Source organism: Nothobranchius furzeri, chromosome 11 (assembly GCF_043380555.1).
Source record: "Nothobranchius furzeri strain GRZ-AD chromosome 11, NfurGRZ-RIMD1, whole genome shotgun sequence".
Lineage (NCBI taxonomy): Eukaryota > Metazoa > Chordata > Actinopteri > Cyprinodontiformes > Nothobranchiidae > Nothobranchius > Nothobranchius furzeri.
Genome location: NC_091751.1, coordinates 41,379,120 through 41,400,534, shown reverse-complemented (window position 1 = coordinate 41,400,534; position 21,415 = coordinate 41,379,120). Strand labels below are relative to the sequence as shown.

General features: G+C 40.4%; 3 protein-coding genes and 2 non-coding genes across 5 annotated transcripts; all 5 read right to left on the bottom strand.

Moving 5' to 3' along the window:
• Positions 1 to 1,186: 1,186 nt before the first annotated feature.
• Positions 1,187 to 8,376, bottom strand: acadm (acyl-CoA dehydrogenase medium chain). The gene is made up of 12 exons (XM_070541578.1): positions 8,229 to 8,376; positions 6,886 to 6,991; positions 6,684 to 6,781; positions 4,001 to 4,070; positions 3,764 to 3,864; positions 3,420 to 3,500; positions 3,077 to 3,207; positions 2,891 to 2,999; positions 2,613 to 2,753; positions 2,331 to 2,426; positions 2,012 to 2,260; positions 1,187 to 1,942 (listed from the first exon to the last, which is right to left on the bottom strand). The coding sequence occupies exons 1-12, from the start codon at positions 8,241 to 8,243 to the stop codon at positions 1,871 to 1,873; spliced, it is 1,269 nt and encodes a 422-aa protein (XP_070397679.1). The 5' UTR covers positions 8,244 to 8,376; the 3' UTR covers positions 1,187 to 1,870.
• A 1,143-nt stretch (positions 8,377 to 9,519) lies between these two features.
• On the bottom strand, positions 9,520 to 12,518 carry rps8a (ribosomal protein S8a). The gene is made up of 6 exons (XM_015956166.3): positions 12,438 to 12,518; positions 11,637 to 11,743; positions 11,308 to 11,407; positions 10,946 to 11,121; positions 10,455 to 10,584; positions 9,520 to 9,675 (listed from the first exon to the last, which is right to left on the bottom strand). The coding sequence occupies exons 1-6, from the start codon at positions 12,439 to 12,441 to the stop codon at positions 9,566 to 9,568; spliced, it is 627 nt and encodes a 208-aa protein (XP_015811652.1). The 5' UTR covers positions 12,442 to 12,518; the 3' UTR covers positions 9,520 to 9,565.
• Positions 11,201 to 11,269, bottom strand: LOC129165101 (small nucleolar RNA SNORD38). Its single transcript, XR_008564536.1, has one exon. It is a non-coding gene; the product is annotated as a small nucleolar RNA SNORD38 (small nucleolar RNA).
• Positions 11,494 to 11,602, bottom strand: LOC129165103 (small nucleolar RNA SNORD46). The gene has a single exon (XR_008564537.1). It is a non-coding gene; the product is annotated as a small nucleolar RNA SNORD46 (small nucleolar RNA).
• Positions 12,519 to 13,479: 961 nt separating the features above from the next.
• On the bottom strand, positions 13,480 to 21,104 carry hectd3 (HECT domain containing 3). The gene is made up of 20 exons (XM_015956165.3): positions 20,982 to 21,104; positions 20,197 to 20,656; positions 19,803 to 20,056; positions 19,577 to 19,712; positions 19,289 to 19,410; positions 18,449 to 18,562; positions 18,135 to 18,217; positions 17,734 to 17,899; positions 17,533 to 17,614; positions 16,145 to 16,327; positions 16,009 to 16,061; positions 15,750 to 15,918; positions 15,568 to 15,681; positions 15,193 to 15,282; positions 14,699 to 14,905; positions 14,471 to 14,600; positions 14,230 to 14,304; positions 14,036 to 14,117; positions 13,845 to 13,916; positions 13,480 to 13,741 (listed from the first exon to the last, which is right to left on the bottom strand). The coding sequence occupies exons 2-20, from the start codon at positions 20,548 to 20,550 to the stop codon at positions 13,657 to 13,659; spliced, it is 2,571 nt and encodes an 856-aa protein (XP_015811651.1). The 5' UTR covers positions 20,551 to 20,656; positions 20,982 to 21,104; the 3' UTR covers positions 13,480 to 13,656.
• Positions 21,105 to 21,415: the final 311 nt, after the last annotated feature.

Sequence of the window (21,415 nt, the reverse complement as noted above, 5' to 3'; positions counted from 1 at the left end):
TTGTACTTTTAGTGATAGTATAGTAAAAATATGTAACTATTCTAGGGAAAAAACTGGAAAAGTTACTTTTACTTTACTTTTACTTTGCCCATCAGCCAAGGCCAACATTAGAAACCTAGGAGTTATTTTTGATCCAGCTTTAAGTTTAGACTCACGTCAAAACCATCTCCCGCTCTTGTTTCTTTCAACTGAGAAACATTTCAAAAGTCCGTAAACTGGTTTCTACTGCAGATCTGGAAAAAATCATCCATGCCTTTGTGTCATCACGCTTAGACTACTGTAACGCTCTTTTTACTGGTCTCAGCAAAACCTCCCTCTCACGCCTTCAAGCCATCCAAAATGCAGCAGCTGGACTCCTAACCAAATCCAGCAGACGAGCTCACATCACTCCAGTTTTACAGTCCCTCCACTGGCTCCCGGTAGAATATAGAATACAGTTTAAAGTTTTAGTCCTCCTGACCTATAGAGCTCTTAACAACCAGGCTCCAAGCTACCTATCTGAGCTTTTATCCCCACACATCACCTCTCGGAACTTAGATCCACATCTGAAAACCTCCTGGCTGTTCCTCGAACCAGACTGTAAACCAAAGGGGACAGGGCCTTTCAGACTATTGGCCCCAGACTTTGGAACAGTCTACCTTCAAATCTCCGTCTCTCTAACACTGTAGAGGTCTTTAAAAATCATCTAAAAACTCACCTTTTCATCCAGGCGTTACCTCCCTAAATGTTTCAAAAAGATGGTTTTGTTCGAGTTCACACCTTCCCTTTGTTTATACTCATGATTTTATTTTCTACGTTTATCACTGCTATTGTTTTTCAGATGTTTTTATTGGTTAGAGGTATTTGCTCTGATCTTTATCATGTTGTGATTTATATCTGTGAAAGGCGCTATATAAATAAACTTTTACTTATTCATCAAAAAGCTTCCTTTAAATTATACCATTAGCTATCATATTTAAAACACCTATTCTTCAGGAAATACATCAGTAAAGTTTTAACAGAAACTAGATTTAAAAACGGCTACAAATACGTAAAAATGTAACATGACTAACATTTAAAGCGTTAAATGTTTGTTTACAATCAGTACATATAATGGTGATCAGTTTTTTTTTTTCATTAATACATTTAGGATTTCCTTTGTTCACTCATCCAAAAGAATGACCGACATCCATAAAACCAAACCATATAATCCAGAATGAATTTATTAAGTGGACGGCTCAGAAAAATCATACAGCATTACATCCAACATTAGTGAGCAAGTGTGCAGAAGTTTACCATAATGTTGATAATGTCTGCTGAGTGGAACTGGCTGACAGCATGCAGAATTACTTCCACACATTCTAGTGTTAAATGAATTTATACAACTTTACACATTTGACCAGAGTCAGTTGTGTGTTTAAGGCATGACTACAGGCATGAAGACAAGTTAACAAAAATCACAAAGGTGTGAGCCAAGTCTGAACTTTGACCTTCAACCGGATTTTCATTAAAAAAAACATCTTTATCAACAAAACACTCGTGAACGAGAATAACTGCAACAGTTTTAGTTCAGAAACAGATTTCCTTCTAAACACATTTATTTGTATCCTGCTGATGATCATTTCCAACCTGAACAGACTCTCTTTCCTTCACATTCAAAAGATGTTTTTGTACAAAATGTGCTAAACTGGAAACAACACGATTATTTATGTCTTAAAAATGTTTCCTTTTCGTGGTCTGAACTTGTTTGATACTGCAGAGCAGAATGAATCCGTTTTAAGGCAAACAACATCTAGAGCTGCATCCTGAGGCCAGATTAGTTTGACAGGAGCTTATTTATATCCAAAGTACAATATTTAAATGCAGAAGAAGAAAAGTCAAACAGCTGATTTCATTTCTGGAATCTTCCTAGGTGTTCTCTGGCAATGATGAGCCTTTGGATTTGAGCTGTGCCTTCATAGATCTACAAAAGAACAGATTCAATTTAAAATGAAAGCCTCCAGCTTCACCTGCATGCAAAGGCAACACCCACCTGGTAGATCTTTGCATCCCTCATCAGCTTCTCCACCGGGTACTCGCTGTTGAAGCCGTTGCCTCCAAAAATCTGAACGGCATCAGAAGCCACCTGATTGGCGATGTCTCCAGCGAAGGCCTTGGCGATGGAGGCGTAATAAGTGTTTCTGCGACCCTGATCCCGTTCCCAAGCGGACCGCTGGTACGCCATCCGGGCCAGCTCCACCTTCATGGCCATCTCAGCCAGCAGGAACGACACGGCTTGATGCTGCCAGACACAAACAGTTTACCCATCTTGTCAGGTGCATTTCTATTAAAGGATTTCATTAAAAACAAACCTCAGCAATCGCTTTGCCAAATGTCTTCCTCTCCAGGGCGTAGTTAGTGGCTTCATCCAGCGCTCTCTGTGCCAGACCTGTTGCTCCTGCTGCTACCTGCACAGCATCAAGTACAGTAATTAGCCAAAACATACTTCAGTTACCTCTGAGGATTCCACTGGAGGACGTGAACCACAAATCAAAGATCGGCAAATAAAGTTTTTTCCATGTTTTCAATTAGCAACTTGGACACAAACTCATTAAGTGTGGTTGATAGATGCTGGCTCCAGCTGGAGAACCTACTGGTGGTCTGGTGTTGTCAAAGGCACCCATGGCGATTTTGAAACCAGCTCCCTCTGTGATCAGGACGTTCTCCTTGGGTATTCTGACATCTTCAAACGTAATGCCTCTGGTGTCAGAGCACCTCTGGCCCATGTTCATCTCCTGCAGGGGCAAAAGCAAATATAAGATTCCTCTGTTAGCGAGAAAATTTAAAGAAATGAACCTGAGAGCTAATGGAAAGGCTTAAATGTGTCAAACTAAGTGATGTTTCCTTACAGAAAATAAGAATCCCATCCTACCTTCCTTCCTGGTTGAATTCCTGGAGTGTCTGCATCTACAATGAAGCCAGTGAAAGCTTTGCTAGCTGGACATTTGGGATCAGCTTCGGTTCGGGCGAGGAGGAAATACCTGAGATAAATAATAATTAAATAAGTAGATGTAAAAAGAAAACTGCAATAAAAGCCTAAAATGCAGTAAACACAGACCAGTTAGCTTTCCCTCCGTTAGTAATCCACATCTTCTGCCCGTTAACGACATACTCGTCACCCATCTTCACAGCTCGGGTCTTTATACCGGCCACATCAGAACCCGCCCCGGGTTCGGTCACACAGTACGCCTAACGAGAACAAAAGAAATCTTATCAATAAGACCGAATCCACCCTGCGACAGCTTCGTCTTTGTTTCTGTTGATGGCAGGTTGTAAAAAGATCATTAAAGATACAAAAACCAGTCCGGACACATGAAGAACATCCTGTGACCAGCGACCACGGTGGCTCGTACTACCGTCTGAAAACTAGAGAAGCAGAAAACGCTGAAGGACACACTTACACACATGAGCGGCTCCTCCGTCATCCTGCCCAGATATTTCTTCTTTTGTGCATCGCTGCCAGCCAGGATAACAGGCATTTGCTGCGTGGCAGAAACAGTATGAAGTTCATTCTAACGGAGCTATAACATTCATCACTCATTAGGGAGGTACATCAAACTAGAGCAGAAATAGATTCAACAGCAAAACCGGCCCTGGAAACTACATCTAAACAAAGGTTTTGTGGGATAATACTAACATTTCCAGACAAAGCTTCGTTTTATTGATCCGAGTTAGAGACAAAGGTTTATTGTGCCACCAGAAATCTGTGGCCACGCTCACGTGTGTTAACTGCTGTGAGACTTACTCCCAGAGAATTGGCCTCGATGGCGGTTTGCATTCCTGTGCAGGCGTAAGCCAACTCCTCTGTGATGAGGCAGCTGTCGAAGATCGACAAACCCAATCCACCTGAGACAAGAAGGGCAGGTGCAGCAGTGGGTCAGACGTTAATCCGCCAGCTCGTCAGAAACAGTTATCCACAAACAAGATGCATAAAAATAAAGAAAAGACAGCGTGTGTTGTTTAAAAAGCACAAGAAGCGCACCGTATTCCTGTGGGATGTGACCGTTCACCAGGCCGAGCTCCCATGCCTTCTTAATGATGGGGAATGGATACTGTAAAAAAGCATTTTAAAGTTTCTCATTAGAGATAACCGTCATGGCTGAAACACACAGCAGCAGGACTGGATCTAGCACCACCTAAAAGGCACGATTACATTCTATAAAGGGTTTGAATCCCTGACATATCTATTGTTCCTTTTTAGGGATTTTGCTTAGAAAAATTTACTCTACTATTGATTTGCAATGTTGATGTTTTACCTCCATAAAAAACACAAGCCTGAAGGAGTTTTGCTGTGTGGTGGAGTTGCTAATGCTAACAGTTAGCGTCTACTAGTCGAGATGTTCTCTGCTGTTTCCTGGATGCTAAACAAACAACAGCCTTCACCATTGTGAGTCAAGATGGGTGAGTCCATGAATGTTAAGTGACAGCGTGACATAGATCTGTCAGGATTTTCTATCCTAGAGTTTCACCGTCTGCTTTCTATCAGATGCTAATGCAGGAGATAGGTGTAGGAGACTATTTTCATGTTCAGTTTGCATGAAAAACTCAGAGACTCATTATCAGAAATAATCAATAAAATGTTTTTTTTTTCAGGGAATCACACCTTTAATTTAATTAGCCTAAAAGCCTTTTTTGAGTTTCTGTAAAAAGACAAAAAGGTTTAACTGTTGAAAGCTGGTCAGGGTTAGCACTGAAGGATGGAGACACCTTCATGCTAAAGTCCTACTAGTGCAGTTGTTATGAAAATTACTTATTACTTAAATGTAATTTCTACTTGTTTATACATTTTCTGATTTCATCAGTAAGAATATTATTTAGACAAGGATAAATCATTATGATGACACGTTTCACCTTTATGTTAATATTGTTTTATTTGATGCACTCCACTTTGATCAGCACCAGTCCATCAACTGCTGCATTTTAATAACTAGTATTAAAGGTGAGTACACCAATATTTGCACAAAAATAATTTTTGTTTTAAACTCTCAGTGACACACTTTGCAGGGGGGATTTGGTATTTAATTTTTCTTGGCGTCTGGAAAAACATCTTCTGCCCCCCTTTATTTGACTTTCTGCCCCCTTTATTTTGGTCCAAGATCATTACTGGGCTGGCCCTATTGAAAACATTCTTCACCCCTGCTTGGTAGACTTAATGAATTATTTTTAAGCCAGTATAAAAATGACTGAAACACAAATTTGGCATTATTGACCAATATCTTTGATTTCAAGATGTATTACAGTGAACATTATAGTAAAGTAAATTTTTCTAGTGCAGAGAGGATACAACCCATAGAAGCACTGATTTGATCTCATTTCAGAGAAAAATAGAACAGGTTAGATGCACCTAATAAATAAAATTACTAACAAACTCAAAGATCTGTTTCTTTGCTTCATTGTTGTCAATATATCGTGATATATTTTCTAGCAATATTATATCAATATTCAAAAGCCGCATATCTAATTTTGGGAAGAATTTACATTAAAACATTTGTGTATTTTCTTTTTTTTGTGTGCAATTCAAACATCAACCGCTAGTTGGCAGCAGTGTGCAGTTGGTTTTGTTTCCACCATTGAAATGTAACGCCGGGGACACACCGGCCGCGGAAGCGCCGAGAAGCGAATCGCTCACGAAATTCGGCCGCTGATCGCCGCTCCTCAGTTCAGATCAGGCGCGCCCCAGTCGAGGCGCGCCTCGGCTCAGCTGTAGTTTTTCTTTTAAACACTTGGTGTCCTCCATTTCCTCTCTGCCTTTTCTCAGCTCTTTTCCTCTACGTTTGAGTGTGTGTGTGTGTGTGTGTGTGTGTGTGTGTGTGTGTGTGTGTGTGTGTGTGTGTGTGTGTGTGTGTGTGTGTGTGTGAACCTATGGTATGAGTTGTTTCTGCCAGTTGAATCTCTTGGAACCCGCTCCAATTCTGGATCACGTATCACGCTGTATCCTAGCAGTTTCTTCCGAAATGGGACGTAAATAATCATGCCAGAATTGACGCGATTCACCCGCGGCTCGCGAAAAAAATAGAGCCAACGCCGAAATGATCGCTGCACGGCGCGGCCTTGAGCGCCGGCGCGAGGCAATTCGCGGCGCTTCGGCGGCCCATGTGGTCTATAGAATAGCTTAACAAGGGCGCCGAATGAAGGCGGTCCCATTTTCGCGGCGCTTCCGCGGCCAGTGTGTCCCCGGCGTAAATCCCTGTAACATGGTTCAGATACCTCATGTTAAACACCAGTTTGGACTGTTAATTGAATTCTATATTAAATTCAGTCTAAAAAAAGCGCTACAATTGTCTGAATGTATTGTAATATATTGTGATATATTGCATCGTCTCCCTTTTATCATGATACGTATCGTATCACCCTAATTTCACCAATACACATCCCTAGTGTCGAGTCAGTGTTATTTTTTCTGCTCCATCACAATTTAACAGCTAAATGACCTAAGCAGCATGTCCACAAGTTCTTCAGAAACCCCTTAAACACCCCATAAGTCTAGGTAATCTAAAACATGCAGGGCAGTTGCTCTCAGGATGGAACGACAGGTTTAAACTAATACACAACTCAAAGGCCTAAAAGGTGACGAACCTTTTGCATGACTCTTGCTACTCTGATGTTAAAAGTAGTGTGATATTTATTGGACATGAACATTTTAGCCCCATGTTTGCTGCTCTTACTTCCCCACTCCTGTCATAAGCAGCTGCAACAGGGATCATCTCTTCTCGAGCAAACCTCCTCGCCAGCTGCTGGAACTCCTTCTGCTGATCCGTCAGTTCTACAGAATAGGAGAAAATTATTTCTCCACAGTGAAAAGACTTTTAGGGACAGAATTTCTTCCCACAGGACTGTGATTTAAAAAACACACTGTACCCCACTAACCAAAAGAAAAGCCAGGTGCTCCTGCATGGCCAGCTGCTGCAGCTTTGGCTGCAGTCACGCCAGAGCTCTGCAGACGAATCCCAGACTGAAGACTGGCTCTGAAGACCTGTGCAAGATCAAAACTGAAGTTGTTTTCACACTTTAAAGTTGAAAATTTTCAAAAAACAAACAAAAGAAACTACTAGCTGGTGTATTTGATCAGATAATATAAGCACAAAACTAAATAAAAAAACAATCACATCTAAAGACATCAACTCATGGAAAATGGACCAGGACAGCAAAGTGTGACTGCAAATTTTACTTGGCCAGAGAATATTAAAAACACACAGTGGAAGAATTGTAGTTGTAAGTGGTAGTATTTGAGTGGTAGTATTATTAATGGTGATTAAGTCCCCCAAAATCCCAGGGGAGGTCATCATCAATAGGAGTTCCCATATGAACTCAAAAAGTCCTGTTACTAAATTATATTAACCACCTATTAACATAAAACATCTGTAAACAAACAAGCTTCTTGCTTCCAACATTAAATCTGTTTAAAGTCTGATATTAAGACAAATGACATTCAAAGAGATAACAGATTGAAATCTGAATTAGAAATATAAAAAAAAACAGCTGAATCATTAAACATAGTTTAGTGGAGTTACACACTATAACGTCTATATTATGTTTTACTATAATGACTTGGCTGTAATGAGCAGGTGTTACATTGAATGAAGCGTTTAGACGTGAACCTTTGGGCAAAGCAATGAGCTGGTTAAGCTCAAGGAGCTTCAATAGCTTAGTTTCAAATAATAAAAAGGCAGAACAAAGATCAGAGAACGGGTGCTCTACTGTTCAGGGTCCTTTCAAGAGAAGACCACCTGACTAGAAAAAGCTAATGTGGTTTTTCATGTCATGCTCATCAAATTGGAACTCGTCAGATTTGCAGCTTTTCATTCAAACACGCAAACATTACTAGCTGTTGCTTGTGAAGACGCAGATTTTCTGTTTACGTTCATGATTAAAAAACGATCCACTGAATAAATGATTAAAAACAAACCAACTTCAGAGACGTTAAGACTGGCAAAAAATAGACACAAGTCCATAACATGTGTGTAATTTTATATAAACGCACAAGTGTCCTAAAGGACGAGGGAAAAGCCAAATACTTAGAAGTTATGACCTTGGTAAAAGTTATGTATTCAGATTTTTGGAGCATTTTGCTAACTAGCTAGCTTGTGACGTAACCCCTGAAGTTCACCGGATTTGAATGGAAAAATAAGAATTTCTGTTCTGAACGGCAGTTACAAGCAAGTACAATAACAAGATCATGCTAAATTATCCTTAAAGTCGGAGTCATGTACCTTATTGAGAAGCATTGTCACCTCACAGATGAAGCTTGTAGCATAAACTGATGGCTACGTCTGCTCTACAGCAATGTGATCATCACAACCAATCAGAGCAGCGGAAATGGTCACGTGTTATTTCTCCGCACCCGCACTGTGACTTTTGTCCCAGTTATCTAACGAGACTCACCTCTGCTGTTTATTCTCCTGAGTGAACATGACGGAGTCAACAGTTGAACAGCAAAGGGAACTTCCGGTTACACCACAGATCAAGACTTGAAACTTTAGATCAGGGGTGTCAAACTCAGTTTTGCTCAGGAGCCAAAATGAGGAAAATCTAGTCCCAAGTGGGCCAAACCAGTAAAATTAAAGTATATATAAATTAAAAACTGCTTTAGATTGTTTTCTTTGTTTTAATACGATCAACATTAAATAAAGCTGGAGCCTGAGGACATTGTATTTAAAATAGTTTAAGCACAACATCAATATTAATAAAACACATGAAGCGTATTTGAAAATGTGAAATACAAAACAAAAAACCCAGACTATTCCTCAGTAATTCAAATAACTGATTCACAGATCATATGGCTATATCAGTTTCATGCATGTCTGACTCCTGATACCTGATATCTTTTAGCTTTCACCAGCAGTTTAATTGAAAAATGAAAGCTTATTTTCAGACTACATCGTAGTCAGAAAATAGATTTACACAATCATCTCGCGGGCCGGATTTAAATCGCAAAAATGACACCCCTGCAAACCCCTAACCCAAACTCATCAATTTAAGTCTATAAAACAGTATAAAATACGTGAACTACCTAAAAACGTTATTGGTGAACATTAGGAAATGATATACACCAAGACCCAAATCATTACAAACCATAAAACAAATTTAATGGCTGAAAATAAAATTACAAGAAAAACCAAACTTTGATTAAGTCTAATTATTCCAACGTGTCAAAGGCCCTTACAAACTAATTTGTGTTTACAGTTTAGCCACCTTGTCAACCATGGAAATGTCAACACTGCAGGGCAGCAAGACAACTGTGCTGCAGAGCAGCTCATCTACAAGCAGATGGCGATTTCAATTTTAACAAATCTTTCTCCCCATGGGGTATAACCAATGTTTTTAACTGTGGTCATCTTTAAAATGTTCAATCATAAACGTGTAAGGATTTATTTTTTGAGAAATAAATTGGGATAAATTGCTCATCATTTTTAATCTTAAACCCTGAAATACAGAATTTACACTACATCTACAACAGCAGCAACATGCCTATTTTCAATAACTGGACTCTGGGAGCAGTCGTGTGGGACATTTATAAATTTTATTGGCATATCAAACAGCTGGACATTTATTTGCCTTTCTTTGCTTTTATTTTCCTCAAGTAGAACTCGAGCTCCTTGCCCTCCAGGATGTAGCCGTCTGCCCTGCCACACTGGCCAGGTTTGGAAGCAATGCAACCTGTAAAACATCAAGAACAATCAGGTGAGCTCATTAACCAGTTACTACATCTGGTAACTTAAACACAAACTTCAAAATGTTCTGCTCTTTCAAGTTTCAGTGGATCCACTACTTCCTGAAGTGATTTTGTTTAATTTGTTTGTATTTTACTTTTGGTGGATTTTATAAAGCACAATGAAATAAAGCATGCAAACTAATGGGCTCGACACACGGGAGGCGACATCGCCTCTCCTCCATTCATTTTCAATGAGACATGCACGACAAAGCAATAATCGCGGGTCTCCCTCCTACCAAGCGAAACGCGAAAAACGTGCGTGTGAAATTTTGCGCTCGTGCACAAGCGACGCAATCCCAGAAAGTTTAAACATTTTCAACTTTTCGTCGCTGTCGCTCGGACGAGGACCAATAAACGGAGGTTTCATTCACTGACCAATGAGCGGACAGGATGCTCCGTACATCTCCGAGCAAACATGAAGGAGAAGTTGATTATTATTGTTTTATATATTAAAATCAGAAGTAAGTTTTCACATAACAGCACCTTGTGAAACATATCTATCGCTTTATTAACTCTGATCCGCTTAAATAACCTTAATTCCCTCCAACCTGACACAGCCAAACAAAACAACGGAAGTTTCGATTTCATCATGGAACAGAATGCGCAGACGGATTTGCCGCTGGCCGCCTCCCGTACGTCAGGTAATAAAAGCGACAAATTTTGCTGATCGCGGTCGTTTGTCGCCTCCCGTGTGTCGAGCCCATAATTCTAATGTTAAACTGACCAAGCAGTTTTCCCTGCAGGAACTGTTCTTCCAGGAGAGTGCTGATTTTGGAAGTCTTTTTTCGCTCGTCGTACTTCTTCTGAGTCTTTTTGGATCGCTTCTTATTGAGGATCTCCTCTTCTTCTGGAGTCTGCAGAAATAGACACCAACTTATTAGAGGATGCGATAAAATAAACCCTTCAATCCAAAACTATTTTAAACATGCCTTATTACCAATATTAACATTCACATATTTAAATGGCTCAACAGTCTTTCTCAGAGTCTTATGTATCACCACTTCCATTCAGTAGCAGAACTGAACATTCATCATCATAGAAAGACAGCAGGCCCTCATGTTTCTCATCTTCTCACATGACATCACTAAGTAACCAGGTAAATCTACAGCCACTCACTTGAAGGGCACATATAAATTAGCCTAATCTTGTGCAAAAAGAAATCTATTATGCACTCATAAAACTACACTTGACTAAACCAACTGATTTAAAACATACCAGCTTAGCTCCCTTCTTGCGTCCCAAAGGAGTGGCGTAGTGGGCCTCATACCACTGCCTGAAGGGAAGGCTGTCCACGAGAACGATGCAGTTCTTTACCAGGGTTTTGGTTCTGACCAGCTCGTTGTTGGAAGCATTGTAGACCACATCAATGATCCTGGTCTTGCGCGTGCAACCTGAACACAAAGAATGAGGAGTTACCACCAACTCAAATATATCCAGAAGTCACCAACAAATTATATGTACATGAAGGTCTTTCTCAGAGTCTTTGATATCACCACTAGCACTCAGTAGCAGAACTGGACAAAGTTATCATCAGTGAAAGGTGCAGCAGTGAAGGGTTTCAAAATGTGGAGACTTACCTTCAGAGCCCCATGAGAAGTTTCCAGCATCCAACCTAAGAGCACGGTACTTCTTGTTCCCACCACGGACCCTCACTGTGTGGATGCGACGCGCTCCAATCTGTTTTAGAAAGGAAAAGTATGTTTGTTTGTTTTTTTACTTTTTAAAGCTGCAGCAGTGGTACAACAGCAGTAGTAACGTTCTTATGCGTGTCAGTGTAACTATGACAAGTCCTACCATTGGTAAGCCCAAAGCTTTGCACCAAAACGGCACAAAAACGGGCCTACCTAAGGTCAGGTTTTCATCACTCACGTTTCTTACAACAAACCCTACAGACCACACCGCTCACCTTGGTGTTTGCAGGTGGACGCCCGAGCTCATACTTCCTCTTCTTGTGGTAGGGCTTACGTTTGCCGCCGGTCTTGCGGCGTTTATGCCAGTTGTCCCTCGAAATACCTACATTAATGAAACACGACCAAAGGCTAGATTATTGTACCTGAAACGACGTTCAATGAAAGTATTTACTTTCTAAGCTTGAGTGATCAGTTCTCCAAGGTAATGTTTGTCTACATTTTGAATTTAGATTCCGCTTAAGAGTTTCATCACATCACTCAAGCATTTCTGAACCGTTTCAAATGTGGGTTTTCAACAGCTAGAATCCAAAAGGTTACATAAAAACATGAGAAAACAGGAAAATCGTAACTGTTGTTCATAATGTGCATCAAAGCAGCATGACACGACCAGGTAGCACACTAGCTAGTGCTAACTACAGGTCTTCGCCAGATTAAAACGTCAATTCAGTTGGACGAAATCTCTTAAAATTAAAGTCATTGAAACTGACAAATCAATTCTGCTACCGGCTATATTACCTTTAGCTTCACAGACATCTACGCAAGATGTACAGTTATGCACTTCAGCACCAACAGCTAGCTACATTGGTGATGAGAACAGCCATCTTGGAGCATATCGATCATCTGCTGAAAATCTTTTCGTTAAAACATTACCCACTCATTGTAAACCTCAAATATAAAGCACCACAACTTTATAAAATATTTGGCATCCACATTGTTATCCTTAGCAAGATTATTCCTTCTTTATATCATCAGATGGCAAAAGATTCTGCCTCCAAGTGAAGAAGAAAAACACGTACCCATTCTCAGGCGCCGGCTAGAAAGAGGGTCCCGCAAAGGCTCATGGGAAGGTTTGAAGCCTCAGATTCTCGCGAGAGTTGACACAGCAGTAAACGTTATTTTCTGTTTAAACAAATTTTATCTTTTGTTTTAAAAATATAATTGTTCAGATAAATGGTAGAGAAAACTTGAATCGTGCTAAATATTTAAATTAAAATGTATTTTTGGCAGTTAATTTAAGGTTAATTTTGACTAATGACAGCTTCACTTTTAATTAATGCAGGTGCAGAAAAATTCTTACGATTAAAAAAAATTCTCATTCTAATGAGCTGTACATTGTTATTCTTAAATAAAAAAAAACTCTGCACTACTGTCTGACAGAATTATATCATTTGAACTTTAATAAAATTTCATTAAAGTTTTTAAACAAGTTAAAAAATATTTAGTAATTTTATTCCAGTTAAAACAAGTTTCAAAATAAATCTAATAAAAACTGCATGTATGCACAACAGAACAATTTTGCTTTTCTTAAATAATCTAAAAATTGTTATTTATAAAAAAAGGACAATGGTATGTGTCCAATTCTGAAGAAAATGAACTTGCAACATTTAACATGTTAAATGTTGTATTTCTGCATTTTACTATATAGCTGATTTATTGTGTTTTTATTATTCTTAACACTTCAGTGCCTTGGGTCCCCTTGATTGGGGGTAGGAAGGAGATTTTTAAATAAAGTTTCACTGAATTGTCAACTTAAAATAATTACTTATAAGAAAATAAAATAGGTCTAATCTATTTTTAAAATACATTTCTGCTTTTTTTCCTGTAATTTATTGAAAAAAAAAAGTGATTTATTTTTTGTCATCTTCCTTCTAAGAATCTACACATTTTAAAAGGTTCTTCTTCCACAGTTGTTCTCCAGAATTTTTCAAGGCTTATCTAAGCTTTTTTCAGATTGATTCCCACCTAACCGTTCACTGAGAACTTATGTGAAAGTTAGTGAGTGAAAGATGAATGGCTGCAAAAAATGTCATCACATTAAGATTTTTTTGTTAAAATCAACGTTTGCTTTTATTCAAATAAACAAAAGTCTCAATCAGTCACTTCATGTTTCTACATACGTCCTTAAACACATAAAGCAAATGCTAACAGACAGTTGTGAGGATTTGGTGAAATTTCTCTTGACAGGTTGTGATTTTTTGTTGTGAACATGCAGCATTTGGTGAAGCAGCTGAGAGATCACTCCTCCCAGGGGCTCATGTCGGTGTCGATAGCCACACAGTTGTAAGCCGCGTATCGTAGCTTCTCCTCGCAAACCTTTGCACTGCAGAAAAAAAGGAGGAATGGGAAATCAATCTCATGGGTCTTAAACCAAAAAGCATTTAAAAAGAAGTGCAGTTGGGTTCAGAAACAATACTTTGTTGTACCTTGGATAGTTGGGTAAATAAAGGATGCTGGAACATGTGGAAGATTGAGGAAGAGCATCAGTTGTTTCAGTGCTGTATTAGAAAGCAGAGGACAGGTTGAAAATACCTGCTTTGTAACTAAATCTTTGCCTAATCAACAACAAATCCTGCTCTATATTATTAAATGTTGGCTGAGGTGAGCTCATACTCACCCTTGTTTGTCTGGAAAGATGTAGATCGGTGCAGGAAGTCGACTTCTACCAGTTACAAACCTCAGAAACCTGCTGCGATCCTCTAAAAACAGAAAATCAGTGAGTTTATTCCTCTTAACTTTTGATTTGGTAAAAATAAACTCAGAAATTTTGTGGTAAAATATGTTTGCTGCTCTGAAATATGCATCTCTAACCGTTGGTGAAGTTTGCTAGAGCCTCCCATAAGTGCTGCACTCTGACATCACTTTGCTCCAAGTCTTCAAAACGTGCTGATGAGGAGATTAAAAAAAACTCAATCATTAGTTTCTGCATCTTTGTATTTAATTGCAAACAAAAGTGTGCATCATTTGACATTTATCAGACTTGTTTCCCAGTATCAGAACATTCCCTGTTTTGTCTAATAACTGAAAATAACTTGTTAAGCTGGCAACTCACTGAGGCGTTTAAGAGCTTCCACAGTAATCTCTGGGTCCCCACACACTTTCTTTTCCACTTCCTGCCATGTAAGAAGGTCCAGAACACCCTGAGGAACCACCTTCAGCAGCCCTGCCTGCATGGCTGCAATCTGCAGCACATATTTAAAAAAAAATAAACCCACATAAATCAGACATGCTTTGTGTGCTAAAATCAACAAAAGGGTTTCAGACAAGTTTCAATTCCCACCTGCTGCTTGCTCTCCTCCAGCCGAACCTTCTGCACCAGGCGGATGAACTCCTTCCGGTCCTCGTATCGAACGGAGACATTGCTGCCGCTGGGGACGAGCTCGGTGATCTGGCCGTCGATCAGTGGGGTTGTGAAGACCAGCTCCTCGCCAAACCTGAACTCAAAGGTATCCTTGTCCATGTTCTCCATGGCTTCCAGCAAGTTCACCTGAACACAGATGGGTTCCAGTTTCACAGAAAAACATAAACCATGAAAGAAGAATCGTGAGAACTTCATTTAAAACAAATAAACAACAGAATCTGGCAAAATTTAGTTTAAAAAAAAAGAAGCAACAGATCACAGAAATGCAATTAATAAAATATAAAATACATAATAAACAGACAGTTTTTCTACAGATGCATAAACACTTTTAAGAGATTCTTGCTCCTCCAGAGGATGAAGATTTAAACATTAATGCCCGTCCAGCAGCTTGAATATTATTCAAATGACCTCACCAGCACCGAGTCGACAGCAGGAAAGTCTTTCTTCCAGCTGACGGCCTCTCCCGTCAGCTGTTTCCACACCAACCCTGGCAGAGCCAAAACCTGCAGGAAAAACACACAAGAGTAAAAAATAAAACATCTGTGATAAATCTAGAACACTGAATCGATACAAACCAATAAGACAAGTTAAAACATTGCTTTCTCTTCTTTTACCCGTTTGGAACATTTTATTCTTCATACTGCATTAGTAACTATCACTTTGCAGTTTTTCAGCCTTAAATCTTTAATACTTTGATTAAATCTCCCACAAAGTTCCAGAAATGTGTCTCTTTATTACAATTTTAATGACAGAAATCCCTCATTAAGCGAAGAGTAAAGGTCGCTCACCAGGAAGTCCTTCCCTCTGAGAGCAGCTCCCATTAGCTGACCAATCCACTCGTATCTTTGGAAGTCTTTACAGGACGGGTTGGGGACGTAGTAATCTCTGGCCTCTAAAGCACCCTGACAGACAAGCAGACAGTTTCAGGAGCGTGAGGACACAGGATGGGGGGTCGATTAGGAATGCCTACCTGATTGGAGGTTCTGGTGAAGAACGGCAAAGGCACAGGACACTCGGCTGAGCAGGGGCAAAGCTCCTCCGACATGTCTGCCAGGCTGTCCCGAAATCCTCCTCCCTGGTCGATGATTCCCTCTGCGATGAACTTGCACTCCCACCACTGATCATAACGGGAGGGCCATCTGTTGGGTCACGAGAAATTAAGATTATGTTCTGATTCATGAACCAGTTCAGACAGGAAGTTACAGATTTGTGAGGCTGAGAAGATCCACCTGTAGTCCAAAGTCTTTTCAACCTTGTCAGACGGTTTGAGGCCCTCATACACCTGCAGCGGGAAAGATCAGAACAAACATCTGAGGTATTCCTGTTCTCCTGACAATGAAGTTAATGAATATTTAAAATTTCTACCTGACTGAACACTGCGTTCCTGCAGCTGGGGTCGAGAGACGGGTTATCTCTGTGCTCCATGGCCAGACGCCTGTTGATGTAGAGTCGAGGCATAAAGTTTGGTTTACTGGTCTCTGAGTCTTTCAGGCACTGAGTGATGAGGGCGGAGCGACGTTTGGACAGCAGAAGGAACTGCTTTATGCTCTAGAGGGCGCCAAACACAAACACACAAACACACACACGAATGAAAACTGAAAAGACGGTTTTGAGCTATTCTGCATTTTTGTCCAGGAAATACACTCTACCACTCTGTCCGTGTCCTTTACTAACTCTGCCCCTTGGTTTACCCCTGAACTCCGACAGATGAAAGCCAAAGGACGTCAACTCGAACGCCTCCATAAACGAACTGGTCTTGCAATACACAAAGAAATGCACAAAACTCATCTGCTTCAATACTTGGACTCTATTAAACATACAAAATCTGCTTTCTACTCTGGATTGGTTTCCTCCAATGAAGGCAACTCCAGGACTCTGTTCTCAATAATGTGCAATATTTTTCATCCGCAGACTCTCCCACATAAACAATATTACCCGGTCTGCCTACTTCCATCCACGCAACATTAACCGCCTACGCCCCTCCCTCACTACTCACTCGGTCGCCATCCTTGTCCATAGCCTCATCACTTCCCGAATTGATTACTGCGACTCTCTTCTCTTTGGTCTTCCTCACAAATCACTCCATAAACTCCAACTTCTCCAGAACTCGGCAGCCCGCATCATTACCAGAACTCCCTCCTTCCACCACATCACCCCTGTTCTTCAGCAGCTCCACTGGCTCCCAGTCACTTCCAGAATCCAATTCAAAATTCAGCTACATACATTCAAAGCCATCCATAACCTTGCTCCCCGTACCTCTCAGACCTCCTTCAACCCTCAACCACCACCCGTTCCCTCAGGTCCTCCTCCTCCATCCACCTCTCTGTACCACCTTTCTGTCTGGTCACTATGGGGAGCAGGACCTTCAGTTGCTCTGCTCCCCAGCTCTGGAACTCACTCCCTCCTGACCTCCGTAACATCGACTCCCTCACTCTCTTTAAAACCAGACTCAAAACCCACCTGTTCCGTCTAGCATTCCAATAATCTCGCTCTTTACTCCAATCTGTCCGTTTGTTTTATGCTGTTCTATTTTTTATTGTTGTGTATTTAATCTGTCTGTAAAGTGTCCTTGAGTGTTTAGAAAGGCACGGTTGAAATAAAATGTATTATTATTATTACCATCAGCTGTTTTTACTGACTAGTTACTGACATTTAAAACTAAATCATTCATGTTTTTATTGTCAGTTTAAAACGTCCCTTTGACCTCTGTTATGTTTTTGGAATCATTTATTAAAAGCTTTAAGATGGCTCACTTTAACCTGGTTGAACGTTCCCAGGCTGTAGTCCCAGGCTGGTACCAGGTGAGGCAGCACATTGTCCAGAAGGACGATGAACCTGCACAAAAACCAGATAAAACCAGCTGCTGCTTAAAGGCTGCATGAAATATAAACAGGGAGCTGAAGACAGCCATCCTGGTGTCAGCTGCTAAAACAATTCTTTAAGAACCGGCCCACCTCTGGAGAACGATCGCTCTGCGGTACAGGACGTCAGGCGGGGTGCCCTGCAGACGCGGGTATCGCACCAGGTTAGAGGACTGAAAAACATCAGCGTTCAGACCCAGGTCCCTCTCACACGAGGACTTGATTTTTAGACCTCGAATCCGTACGTCAATACCCTCATCTGTAAAAGCAAAGGAAGGGGAAAATAGTCACAAAAACATTTGTTTACAAACTGGCTAAATAACAGCAGCAGAGACCTGCGCTCCCAACTATCACTGGTTCAAACACACAAACGCTGCTCAAAGCTTACGAAATGAAAAATGAAAACCTAAAAAGCCTTAAATAACCTTCATACTGGTAATATTTTGTCCTCAAAGTTAATAAAGATCCTGTAAAAAAAATTAATAAAAGCTGACCTCTACATTCTTCAATTCGAACTTCAATAACAGGCAGGTGAAAGGTCATATCCTCCAGGACACACACCTCTCCTATCAGATTGCTAAAAGATAAAACAAAAAAAGAACAAAATTAGAAAAATTCTAACATTTCTGCTGTAATAAAAGTAGCAGACAAGAGTTACCAAGAAAATTAGACATTATCAGATTATAACCAATAATAATAACAAATAAATATGTAGATGGAACGTGAACCTGAAACTTTAAGACTTATCCGACTCCATTAGTGGGAAAACAGTTGAAAAATTTTATAAATATTTCTGAAGGAAGCTCACTCGTCTATGGTGACGTCACTCAGCTTCTTCAGATTGTCTCCTTCTCCTCCATAAACGGTGACTCTCTTCGGCATGTAGTTGTCGTCTGTCGAGTCCACGGTCAAAATCAGTTTACTGGTGAGAAAAATACAAAGCTCTGTCAGGGAGTGAGACAGACGGCCAACAGGGCTGTCAAATGACCGTTTTTCACAGCTTTTGTGGTTCTAACTTCAAAATGTGTCTCTGGGGCCCCCTGTGGCCTGGAAGACCCAATCAGTTGCCTGCCCTGCCTGTCAGCACCATGCGGCACCTCGGTCTGTACCTGTATGTGTTTTAATATTGGAAGAACTGGCCTTGATGGAAATAAAGCTTTGTTTTTTTTTTGTAGGAAACACTAAAAATTCAAAACACCAGCTAAGAAACCCGGCTGTGTGGCTTTAGAAACATGCAAAGAGCACCAGGAGATTACTGAACACAAGCTAGTCGGAGCTGCAGATGTGAAATCAAAATGCTAATGATAATTCTCTTTTAAAAAAATACATTATTTTGACAATAAAACTACCAAGGCAAAAAATATCCAGGTTTAAATAAAAAAAAAAACATAGATTGTGTTTAACAATGCAAGGAGGCAGATACAAGACTAAGGGGTGCACAAACTTTCAGGGAAAAGACACAAGTTTAGAGACACATAAAACAACACTGCAAGCATTTTAACACAAGATAATAAACAAATATTTCCTCATTAAAGCTTAGATCACACTTCAGTTGCCATTAATTACTGTGGAAACACACAGAATATTAAAAACAAGTTGTGTTTAATGAAAACATAGAAATCATTCTAGTTTAGTTTCAGGTTCTTACTTGACCACAGTTCCTCTCTTCATGTGCAGTCGGATCCAGTGCTGCCCCTGCATCCCATCACTCTCCCAGTAAGTGTCCCTGTCTCCATCCGTTAGACAGCTCGCCCCCCCACTCGGATCCTCCTGTAAGCAAACATCACGTTAGTCGGATGTGTTTCTGATTTCATTCACACACACGTTGTTGACTGCAAATAACATCAATTCTATATCTAAAGCTATAATGTTTACTAGTTTCTAACACTTAATTTTAGTTATCAGATGTAAAACAAGCAAAGGAAATCTTGCTCACTGAACATGAAGACACATCGATGCTGGTCACACACTGCTTCACACTCCCCAGGTTCTCGTCTTCTCTTCCTATGTGGTCGTAGAAGTAGTGAACCAGGTCCTCATCACATTCATACGTCCATGTTGGAGGAACATACCTTTCACATACAAGTTAGTTTTGAAATTTAACAATCTACGACAACATAAGAGCCTCCACACTCAACATTCACTCACATAAATGTTTTTACCTTAACTTTTCGACAGCGGCGGCATCACAATCTGCAATTTTGGGTTTGGAGCCGATGTAGACTGCGCTATCCACATCAACCACCTGCTCCCATCTGGTGCAGGGTTTGTGGTCATAGCCGAAGAGCTGCTGCTGCCTGTTTATGGTCTCTGGGGACTCCACGGGAACCAACCTGTCCCCTCCTTCTGTGTGTTTACAAACCAGGATCCAGCCTTCCTCCAGCTCCTGGCTGGGATGATGCTCCTCCAGCTGCTCCTAGGAGCAGATGTCAGACACACAGTCATCAAAAACAGCAAAATAGTTTTTCTCTGCCCAGCAATTTTTCTAAATGTTGAGACAGAAATGTGCCATAATAACCATAGAACTGGTGTCTCAAAGAGCAGCGTGCCAGATACCTTATTCATCTTGACCCAAAGACCCTGGCTGTTGCAGTATTCCTCTCCTGTAGTCCGGATGCATGTCCCTTTCTTTGGTTCAATGTTGTACTTGTAGGCCTTCTTGTTGTGGGAAATCTGATGAGGACTTTCAAAGACAGACAGGAGGGTTTTTCCAGTGGTGGAGCCCCCTGTAGAGGCTCCAGCCGAGACCGATGAGCAGGATGACGAATCCTTGCAGATTTTGTAGCACACCTCTTTGGGGACATAACACAGACTTTCAGGCACCGGTTCGCTCCTCTTGAAACTCTCGACGCATTTGTTCAAAAAGCGGATCCTGCCGAGCAAAAGATGAGGGCTGTCGTACAGAGACATGATGAAGATGTGGAAATGTTCAGGAACGGCAACAGGGAGGACTCTGCTGACATAACAACTCTGTTCTGTTCTGTTTGGTTTTTCCTGCCTGGATGCAGGGATGCTCCTGTCAAACCACACAAAACAAAAGCTTCACCAGCAGCACGCAAGTCGGATCATAATTCCACTTCCAAGCTTCTTTTTACAAAAGGTCGCACATCTCTTAATTAGCGAACAAAGCCCCTTCGGGTCATTAAAGCAGCTCCTCCTTTTTAAAGGTAGAAGTTAGTGAGCTAATGTTAGCATGCTAACCAGCTAAGTGTTTGAGAGGGCAGACTTAGATGTCATTAATGAAACTAGCGAAATAAATACAATAGCTATCAAACTATTCATAAACAACGTTGTGCTGTGTAAAATATTTTATCTGTCATCAAAAATAAATGTTAACGTACCAGCTGACAAAACGTTGTCTGGTGAAACTCGTCTGATTCAGATTTCTAACAACGCGGAAGTGACAACGGTCTTTTTGAACCTCTCGAGCTTCCGTTGACTTTATTTTTCAAAATAAATGTGTACACGCACAAACAGATGATAGAAGATAGATAGATAGATAGATAGATAGATAGATAGATAGATAGATAGATAGATAGATAGATAGATAGATAGATAGATAGATAGATAGATAGATAGATAGATAGATAGATAGATAGATGATAGATAGATAGATAGATAGATAGATAAGCTGTAAACACCATAGTACTTTTTTAAATGTATGAGTGTGACCCAAACAACAATAATTTCTTCATGCATATGATGTGACACAGGTGATACTCCCCTTTAAATTGATAGATTTTATTAATAAAAAAAAGAATAGTATTATTTAGCA

What these genes read in the sequence shown, in the direction of transcription:
- acadm (XM_070541578.1), bottom strand. An exon ending in AACGGAGGGAAAGCTAACTG is followed by an intron (nt 3,000 to 3,076) that starts GTCTGTGTTTAC and finishes TATTTATCTCAG; the next exon opens with GTATTTCCTCCTCGCCCGAA. An exon ending in GAATTCAACCAGGAAGGAAG is followed by an intron (nt 2,754 to 2,890) that starts GTAGGATGGGAT and finishes TTGCCCCTGCAG; the next exon opens with GAGATGAACATGGGCCAGAG.
- rps8a (XM_015956166.3), bottom strand. An exon ending in GTCCACCTGCAAACACCAAG is followed by an intron (nt 11,408 to 11,636) that starts GTGAGCGGTGTG and finishes TTTCTAAAACAG; the next exon opens with ATTGGAGCGCGTCGCATCCA. An exon ending in CTTCTCATGGGGCTCTGAAG is followed by an intron (nt 11,122 to 11,307) that starts GTAAGTCTCCAC and finishes CTTTGTGTTCAG; the next exon opens with GTTGCACGCGCAAGACCAGG.
- hectd3 (XM_015956165.3), bottom strand. Translation starts at nt 20,550, where the DNA reads ATGTCTCTGTACGACAGCCCTCATCTTTTGCTCGGCAGGATCCGCTTT. An exon ending in TCGATGTGTCTTCATGTTCA is followed by an intron (nt 19,411 to 19,576) that starts GTGAGCAAGATT and finishes GTTTGCTTACAG; the next exon opens with GAGGATCCGAGTGGGGGGGC. An exon ending in AGTGACGTCACCATAGACGA is followed by an intron (nt 18,218 to 18,448) that starts GTGAGCTTCCTT and finishes TTTATCTTTTAG; the next exon opens with CAATCTGATAGGAGAGGTGT.